General features: G+C 38.4%; 1 protein-coding gene across 1 annotated transcript; it reads left to right on the top strand.

The window, feature by feature from the left end:
• The first annotated feature begins 1906 nt into the window (after window positions 1–1906).
• Window positions 1907–5543, top strand: ddt (D-dopachrome tautomerase). The gene is made up of 3 exons (XM_084005443.1): window positions 1907–2086; window positions 3513–3688; window positions 4941–5543. Exons 1-3 carry the CDS (start codon window positions 1979–1981, stop codon window positions 5011–5013), a joined length of 357 nt encoding a protein of 118 aa, XP_083861569.1. The 5' UTR covers window positions 1907–1978; the 3' UTR covers window positions 5014–5543.
• The last annotated feature ends 4756 nt before the right edge of the window (window positions 5544–10299 follow it).

The raw sequence follows: 10299 nt of genomic DNA on the forward strand, positions 1-10299 counted from the left end.
ACCATTGACCACTAAAGCCCATTGTGCTGATACACCAACGTCGCCTCTTTCTTTTAATAAAATATCAAGTTTACAAATAACTAGAGTAAAAACCTTGTTTTCCCACTCCCACGCACTGTGACCCTGAACTAGGGTTGCAAAATTCCGGGAATTTTCAAAAGTGGAAACTTTCCATGGTAATTTATGGGAATAAATGGGAATGAACTGTGAAAAAGCTGAGGAAAGTTATTTTGTAGCATAATCTTGACTAAAACAAACCGATGCCATTCAAATACACTTGAATATCCATGCCATTCTTCAACCACATGCACAGAGCACACTGCTTAGTGCATGGCTATTGAGACCACGCCCCCTACTGGCACTGTGCACACTTTTGAGCCTGAAGCACAAAGACTATTGAAGGCACACATTTGAGCTTCTGGACTAAACAAAGTGAAGTAAGTTTTGATGCTATTATGGGGAAATATATTTATTACAGCTCTAGTCTACGATTTGAAAGGTTTGAAAAAGCATCCGCCGCGACGGCATTGCACGGCTTCTTACATAGACAATGAATGGAAACATTCCATTCCATTTTTGAATGAGTGGGGTTGGAAGTATTGAACCTAACATTCCTGTTTTTGACTTCACCCATGAAACAACTAATTAAAACATGTTCTGTTCTACTTTCAAATAAATCTGTTGAAATATATGTTAAAAACATTTTGTATGGATGTTTTCTTATGACTTCTGTTCATATTTATGCTTGGATATAATATATTCCCAGTTAGTTCCCCTAAATTCCCATTAATTCCCATTATTCCCATGGAGAGTTTCCAAATATGGAATATTTCCAAAATTCCCAAGCTTAAGTTCCTGTGGAAATTTACCGGAAACTTTCCGGAAATTTACCGTGAATTTTCAGCCCCTTTGCAACCCTACCCTGAACATCTGATGAACTCAGGTGCCTGGTTCAGCATTCATGCATGCTGAGTCTGTACACCTATAGCGACGCCTTGCCTCGCTTCTACTGTTTGTGTTCGCTCAAGGCCGGCCCTAAACTCCTCATGCCCCTAAGTCATAACATACACACACATTAGCAAGTAACAACAGTTACAACATCCAGCAGATAAAGAAGAGCCAGAGACCCAGACGTCTCCAGAGACTTACTGATTGAGTGTCCTGCCAATGACCTAAAACATCTTGACCTCAGATTACGAATGCTGAGGTACATATTCACCACCTCGCTACTGCTGCTACATGCATAACTTAGTGTAGAGATAGTAGAGCGACCTTGTTGGGCATTTCCTATTTCTATGCATCCAGACAGGTAAAATACCCCCCCGAAACATGGTAACTCTCAGACTTGACTTGACTTCATACAGGCAGGTTATGTTTGTGAGATCTCACTTTGTGGATCTGTGCATCTAGAGAACCATAGATCTGACTATAATTAGCTACAAATGTGTATAATATTAAATTATTGTGTTGCTTTGAAGTTTTCTTATAAATTATTTAAGCCTTATTCTGCAGCCCCAACGATATAAATTAGTATTCTCCTCATATATTCATATCATATATTCAGTTAGGTGCGTTTGCTTCTTGAGACGTGTTGCAGTGCCACAAGTCTCAGTCGTGACCTTACAGTCCTGCAGACTGCATGTATTACCCTATTGGACCTTTATGTGTGCTGTGGGTGATTATAAGACTCATTTTTTACAACCAGAGGAGTCGCCCCCTGATGGCCAGCAGAGAAAATGCAAGATTAATGCACATCAGTGTTGGCTTCACTTTACAGAACCAGAGGATGCTGCCTGTTTTTTGTGTGGTTGGGCTGGAAAGTGTTAATCTGAACTGCCAATAAACACCACAGAAGAAGAAGAGGGAAGAACGGTTGGTGGCGGTAATGCACCATAACGGTGTCTGCCCTCCGCCATAAAACACCAGAAGAAGAAGCAATATTATTCTGTACCAAACTTTCCATCAGTCAGTCTCCAACATGCCTTTCGTCAACGTGCAGACTAATCTAGCGGCCAGCTCCTTCTCCGAGGACTTCCTGAAGAAGCTGTGCTCCTGCGCCGCGGCTGCTCTGGGGAAGCCGGAGGAGGTGAGTCGGTCTCCGGCTGCGTGTGTACCACAGTCCGGTGTTCACATGGACGTCTACATGTGTTCACGTGTACCTTTACCTGCCCATTGAACTAATGATGCAGAGCCGCTTCTAACACACTTCACCCGCGGGGTACAACCCGGACAGCTCTGGATTCTGATTGGCTGGACGGCGCACTAACATCTACTAACTACTCTCCGAGCCGGAAAGCATTACTGTGTGTTTGCCGAGTCAAATGAATGCAATACAGTCGAGGCAAGGACGGGGCAGCAGGTCTAGCTAAAGAGCTATGTGTGGTTACGTGTGTGAGGTAAATAAAAAGTGAATGTCAAACGTGCATGAATGCTCGATGGAATATGAACCAACGGACTTGTCCCATACTGGAGCTGGTAGCCGGCAGCTCTGTCGCCTAGTTCTTTGACCCCTCGTCCGCCATGGACCATACAACTTATCAGTAATGATGATGAACTGATAAGTATGCTCACATACATGCTGAATACCAATAACGGTGTCAGAGGTCTGTGACGGTGGTCATACGTGGGGGATAAGTCCCGCCCCTTCCGGTGTTCCCCCTCATTTCGGGAAAGCTATGTACGGTAGTTCAGGGGCTGCCCAAACTTTGCCATGGACCCACATATAGCATTAGCCTTTATCGGGGACCCCATGTTGCAAATTAAAATAACAATTACTTGTACATTGTGATGGAAAATAATTACAGATGTCTTTCATGTTGCACCAAAAGAAAATGCCAAGAATCCAGGGGATGCAAGACATTCATAATAAGGGGTATTATGGCAGTGATTAATAACATTTGAAGAACATATTTTAAAAAGTTCTTGTCACCATCCACCCCCAAAGTTGACCTTGAATTATGAAGCTTACTTTATTAACAGCTTCATGCCAGAACCCAGATGGATCCAGATCCAGTAAGGTGCCGCTCTGCTGCTTGTGTTCATCAGATTGACTCAAATATGGTCACTTTTATTCAATGGTTGCAAAAATTCCAAGATGGCGTCAGCCAAAATGCCAAACTCTAGGCTTTGAAACTGTAGTCTGCAAACCAATGAGTGATCTTCTATACAATCTATGGGCAGAATAGTTACTTATTCAGTCAATATAAACATTGATTCTGTTCTGATTAACTGCACTTGATCTTTTAAGATTCACTCCCTCACATGTGACAGTAAGTAAAGACTCTGTCAGCATAGGGTTCAATGTGTTGCTCAAGGACACCCGGGCAGGCTTTGACACACAGTTGAATGAACTCTGACCTTGTGGTTGGTAAATGTGCTCTCTGGGTTGACGAGGCTTTCAAATGAAGTGCTGTGTGTTTTGTTTTTTTCGCTGACTCTTCCCGCTCTGTTGTGTCTATCCGTACTTAAGTGCTTTCTCCTCACCAATGTAATTCACGGTGGTTTCCTTTCAGAGGATGCATGTGGTGGTGACGCCCGGGTTGCCGATGCTGATGGCCGGCTCTTCCTCTCCATGTGTGATGCTGTCGGTGTCTGCTATCGGCGTAACCGACACTGCTGAGAAGAACAAGGAGCACAGTGCCAAGATCTTTGAGTTTCTGACCCGAGAGCTTGGTCTAACTGAAGACAGGTGAGCTCTCAGGAGGTCTCTGTAGGAAAACACAATGTGGAATGTAAAAATGTAACAACAGCGTCATGTATTTTTTTAATTTGGTAGTCAGAAAGTGAGGATTAGCATTGGTTAACCCCTGCTGTACTTTATTCAAACATTTCCCAATGATTATTCAATAACCACCATGCAAATTATCAGTTGATTTGTTAAATGTTTTATTCCACAATGGGACATCTGTGCATGATCCACTACAGCTGCACTTAAACCAGGACTGTCTCTTTAATAATCAGAGAGCTACCACAAAGGTTCCTAAGTCAAATAGAGTTGAATTAGATTGTGTATAAACTGTACAAATAATGAACATCCGCCATATTGGAGAGTTCACGCTGCTCTAATACAGTGTGTATTGAGAGATGCAGACTTCTCTACAAAATCAACTGTAACTCGCTTCTTCTTAATTGATTTTTCATAAACTTGTTTTTCTATAAATATGGAGAATAAATCATTTACTGGGGGCATATTTAATCAGATATATGCCAAAACATTATTATTGAATTGGCACAACTTCCTCTGGTAAGTGCAGACTCGGATCTATGAATAGACAATATCCAGTAGAATCTGTTTGAAATATTTGAACGTGAGTGAGGACTCACATTGTCACTAAAGCCTATCAGTGTGGAGATTGTCGTCTGATGTCACTGAATCAGAAATGGAGGACACAAATGTTGTCTCCTGAGTCTGTGGTCCCTCAGAGCTCTACGATTGTAGCTCATATCAGTCCAGAGCGGGGGCGGTTTGTGTATTGGGGCGATTTGGGTGACGCACTACCAACGGGGAAAAGAGGGAATTTTTTTCTAACCAATTCTATCAACGCAACAGACGTTATCAGTGTTCTATATGTTTGAGCTGCGAAAAATATCATTGTCCAATCAGACTAAAGACAAGCCGCCACTGGTCCAGAGACCAGACCAGACTAGGGCTGGGTGATTTTTCCCAAAAAAATAAAATCACAATTTTTTTCAAACTAATGTACAATTTTCTATTTAAACCTCAATATTTTTCAGTTTTTCTGAATTTTCTTAAATTAAATTGAAAAATAATGTCTCTTGTAGGCCATCCCTGAAAAAAAACTTGTAAAATGAAATACAATAAATAATCATATGTAGCCGGGTGTAGAAAGCAGGGATTCAAATAAATTAGTTCCTAAATAAGTGCAGTAATGAATGTGTATCACTCTGTAAATGATTGACAGCTCTGTTCTGATCCACAGGATTACTCTTGTGTTCCATGCACTGCAGCCTCACCAGGTCGGGAAGAAGGGAACTGTCATGAGCTTCTTGTGAAAGACTTTGCTGATGCATCTCACAATGTCTTCCTCAGAGAAGAAGAAGACACTAAAGAATCAGTACGAATCACACTCTGATTTAAAAATAGTATTTTGAAGGTCAGGTACGGTTTGCATCTCATATCCACTAGCTGACCCATGTTTTACTCATCTGCAGTTGTAAAATGAGAAATTATGTTAATAACTAAGACTTCTTGCTGTTTTTAATATCAGAATCACTTGCATTACATATTATTGAAGAAGACATCACAGAGAGTTTTGATTCCCTGTTTGATTCAATTAACACCAAATGAATACTATGAACTAAATTTCACTTTAGTCTGTAAAACACTAAGATATTCCCTATCTACTTTGGATGGACTTTCTAATTAGTTGATGGCAAGTTTATGAGAAATATCCATTCGAATACATCACCTGTAATAACTCTTAGAATATCTCATGACATGTATATGTATTATTACCTAAAGCAGACATTTATCAAATGGAGGCATTCCCTTCAATCCAGTTTAACAAAAACATCTATTTGAATCACCATGAATAAACATCGTTCATCTTGAAACAGAAGAACAAGATGAAATCATGAAAGAGCTGTTGTTTCTTTTGTAATATAAGCACTTTACAGTTTTTCTCGATTGTTTACACACATTTTCTGAACGCATGCCTCATACTCTCAGAACTCTACACTCTAATCAAAAAACACACACACAATGGGCAAAACCCCTCAATTCTCCTGCAAAATGAAACTTTACATTCAAAACAATGTTATTTCTTCTCAAAATGGTATTTTGTTTTCAAATGATACACACAAACCATCATATGAATAGACATTTATAAGAAGCAGTTGAACACTGATGTGCTCAATGTAAAACACGATGAACACTTCTTCTCCATTTACCATAATGACTTAGGCCTTTGTTCAGTGTTACACTCACTACAGACAGTACATACATAAATGTGTTGTAAAATATTTTAGAATATTGTTTTTATATATTTTATTTATCCCACAAGAATACTGTAATGTACACAGTGTTCATCCAAACCAACACAAAGTTGCATATACAGTGGTCTACATACAAAACCAGAAGAATTTACTGTATACAGTTACAAAAACAACAACTATCCCGCATCCTCTCTTCTGTTTCGCTCTGGCCACAGCACCTCATCCACATCACAGGCAATGCAAGCGATGGCCAAGCAGCGGGGGAAATATCGCCTAGCATGGCAAATCCATGCTAGGCTCCTCCTCGTACTCTCACTCCTCTGGCTCTGCCTCTGTTGCCAATGTTGGCATCCATTGCTCCAAAACAGAAGAGCTCACCTATTGCACTTTTATGCTAATGCTCTGATTGCAAATTGTAAAACTGTGTTGCAGGTGTTTGCCCATGTGATGAGTCAGTGTGCATAGTAGGGAAATTAACTTTACAATTTTGAATGGCAGTGTGTTCCTTGTGAAAACAAGAGATTTTCCTCATGAAAATTGTGCCAAATGCAGAGAATTGTGTGTAGTGTTTTCAAAAAAGTGTGTTTTAAAACTGCAATTTGAGTGTAAAGCAGGAATTGTGCTTGCAGTTTAGCAGAGTTAGTTCAGGGGGTTGGTGCATGAGTTACATGTTGTGGTCATTGTGTCTCAAGTACCAGTATTTGTGTGTAAACAATTGAGAAAAACTGTAATATACAGACCAAAATCTCAGTTCAAGAGCATTTAAAAGCAGACACGTCATTTCAGTTTAGACCGTGTTTTCCACAAGTGTTTCGTGCCATTTCACAGTTGTATTTGCAGACACTCATAAATACAACTTCTACAGCAAATAGATCCCAGGCTTAGTTTGATGCAGGTGTGTAAATGGTTATGCAAGACAAATATTAACATAGTTCACTAGTTTTGATGTTCTAGTATCTATAGTTATATTTTGACTTTACTGGCATTATGGCTGCTATTAGAAAAAATGTATACACAGAGCCATAAAATAATTAATCAGTACATTTCAATCATATTTTTATGATTAGTAGTTTTTCTTTGAAAACGTGTATAATCCCATCATTTCTACTGTAATGAAAAACTGCAGGAAACAAATAGAATATTGTGTTTTATAAGCCACTCGGTCACCTTCCACCAAGTTCTCCACAGTATCACCTATAGCGCTACGATCACCTACTTCCTGTCTGCCAGACATTCTCACTTCAGTGTTTCATACAGTGCCTTGCAAAAGTATTGATTCCCCGTTGCATTTTTCGTATTTTCTTGATTTATAACCTGGAATTAAAATTGATTTTTTTTTTTCAATGGACCAACACCGCCAGAAAAAAAGATATTACTTAAAGAAAAAATAACAAAACCTGTTTGAAGTTCACCACAAGGCATGTGGGAAACCTGTTTTTTTTAGTTTTTAAAAGTAATTTCTATTTTCTAACATTTTGATGCAATAACAATTTTTTTCAGCAAATATTAAATAGATGCACAACACATTTTAATTTCAGCTTGACTGAAGAGGATAATACTGGCATTATTTTGTTTTCAGTCACCACAGAGGGTTTTGACTCTAGCGCCATCATGTGGTTGACACTTTTAGCTTTTAGTAAAAGGTCTTGACTGCTATTGGCTGGATTTGCATGGGAACTACGAGAGATGTGGCCTGAACTCAACACACACCTCAAAATACACCATGAGTGGGCAAGGTGACACTCGGTCCTCTCACTTTTAATTTAGTGCCATTATGATTTATTTTAAATATGTTTCATTGATTTTCAAAGTTTTAAGGGTTAAAAGTATGAAACAGACTTCAATTATAATCCACCTCTGTTGACTATGAAGCAGGATTCATCATATGTGTTGACAAATATAATTCCTCATTCACATCCCGACCATCCTCATCACCCTGGCAATATAATAAATCAATTTAAAAAAAGATATACTCTTGATGAAATATTGAAGCGGTCAACCACTACTTGTATCATATTTCATCTGATTTAAATGTAAAAGGAACCTCGGCTCAAATGACACTGTGATATTCATTTTCTAATTTGTGAAATATTTTTGGATCAAATGTAAAGCCCCATTTTTAATACATTGAAGATTTAAAATAAATTCCAGTGTAATAGTGCTCAGTATTTCTTCCATTTCTAAATCAAGTCGTATTGTCTTTTTTGTGTAATTTTTATAGAAAAACATATAGACCTAATGTCACCATCAACTTTTATATTAATGTTGCTATGTAAAATTTAGATAGCTATTCACCATAACGGCTTATTGGGGTTTATGAATAAAATAGATGATAATTCCAGCAGTCTGCTGGAAGTGACGACTTAATTGATGTAATTTGGGTCAGTCCAACTCAAACTGCATCAAAGACCAAGAAACAAAGTGAAAACAAATACAAATATGTAAAAAAAAAAGGAGTTATTCAATAAGTTAAGATGATGTAGTCAGACTTTATGGGAAGGTGCATTGATTATCATGAATTCATGCATGAATGCATAAAAAAGCATGAATTAATTCATGTATTACTTCATGAACTATCAGGATTGTAATGAATAATATCTCACGCATGAATTAATGCCAAACAGTATGTAAATTAATGTGTATCAATCACCATGATTTGAGTTATTAATGATGATCATGTTCTTCTTCATAAGGCCACATTACTCACACTCACGACCTTTCAGTGTGTGTGTGTGTGTGTGTGTGTGTGTGTGTGTGTGTGTGTGTGTGAGAAAATCTGAATTACCAATTAAAGTTTGTAAATATTGTGCATGCCTTATCTTGCACCTCTTCTATTAGGAGTATTGATGACTGGTATTAATAATTGAAATATAGTCCAAAATTCTGATGTAATTTGCGTTTCTAATTATTGATGATTGGTTACTAAGCAACAAATGGTAAATACATGTTATTTATCACTTTATTTCAAGGGCCACAGGCAGGATAAAGTGATGAAAAGGTGGTGATGGTTAATCATAACTACCACACACATCTTCAACAGAATATATGAACAGTGCTGAGACATTATTAACTCCGAAGCATGCGATACATTGTTTCTGCATAGATGAGCAGCACCTGAAAGTAGTTCTGAGTGGATGTGTGAGGGATTCGGAGGTAAAGTAGTTACTGCTGGATTGTAGTTTTAAATGAGAGAAGAGATGTGAGGTCCTTTGGGAAGCTTTAGAGCTTAATGAATGAATAATATGAGATGACATGCGGCTCTTTCTTGGATATGAGGGAGTCCATCCAACCATGTGATACAGATGACAATAATGAGATCGAAATTCGTCATAAGTAATAAAGCATAATGCGCTATGATACTCGGGGTTGGTGAAGTGTAAATGGGGCAGCATGACGACACAGATTCTCATCTCCACGGTCCAGGACAGGCGAATGAATGAATTTGTTCCATGAATTACACATATGATTGTGTTGATTTAAGAGATAAAAGGGTCCCGATAGTCTGTTTGTCGTCTCATATTTAGTTTAGTGTGAAACAGCTCAGTGAACTACGTCTGACACGATCACCAACACAGCCGTTAGCTTGCTAGCTAGCTAAAGACGCTGGATGTGTTTTAACCAGACTCTTTATCAGCCGGGAGCCTGAACAAACCTGTTGTTTGAGTGACTTCATCCATAAAAGATAAGCAATGTCGCTTCAGTGAGACGACACTTGGACTTTGGATGGATCGTCTCTAATTACTTTAATAATCTAAAAAAAAAATGTCTCAGTTTTATACTTAAACCAAAAATTGGACTTTCGAAACTTGCAAAATTATCTTTTCAATTGAATTAAAAACATGGCACAATTTAAATATGATCAGAAATTGATTTGTGTCTCTTTTTTTACTACAATACATACAAAGCATAAATCTTTATTATGCTGGAGGCTGATTCTGTGAAATCAAGTGGACTAAACTGATATACCGGACATAAGAGACAAATAGCAGCAAAACCGGATGTATTGAACCAACTTTCTCAGCCAGGAGGATGATTATACAACTTAAATAAATGAACAGTAATAATTAAGTAGATGAACATAACTTGTTAATAGCAATCAGTTGTGCTGTTTGGGTCTGTGTCTCCTGGCGGGTTTGCGTTCGACATTTCTCCTGATATATTGTAAGCTCAGTGATGTATCGACCCATTCAATGGAATTGCATTGTGACGCAACAGCTCGGGTCATCATTTACTTCCTGTCAGCTTTCGTCATTCAGAGACCCTGCAACAAGGGGTAGAGAAAAGAAGAAAGTCATTAGATCATCTGGTGCCATGCCAAAAGTATTCTACTTTAGTATGTATTTG

This window comes from Eutrigla gurnardus, assembly GCF_963514095.1.
Source record: "Eutrigla gurnardus genome assembly, chromosome: 3".
NCBI lineage: Eukaryota > Metazoa > Chordata > Actinopteri > Perciformes > Triglidae > Eutrigla > Eutrigla gurnardus.

Excerpts from the sequence above, each read along its gene's own strand:
- ddt (XM_084005443.1), top strand. The coding sequence starts at position 1,979 with ATGCCTTTCGTCAACGTGCAGACTAATCTAGCGGCCAGCTCCTTCTCC. Across the intron at positions 2,087-3,512 it reads CTCTGGGGAAGCCGGAGGAG|AGGATGCATGTGGTGGTGAC; the intron begins GTGAGTCGGTCT and ends GTTTCCTTTCAG. Across the intron at positions 3,689-4,940 it reads CTTGGTCTAACTGAAGACAG|GATTACTCTTGTGTTCCATG; the intron begins GTGAGCTCTCAG and ends TCTGATCCACAG.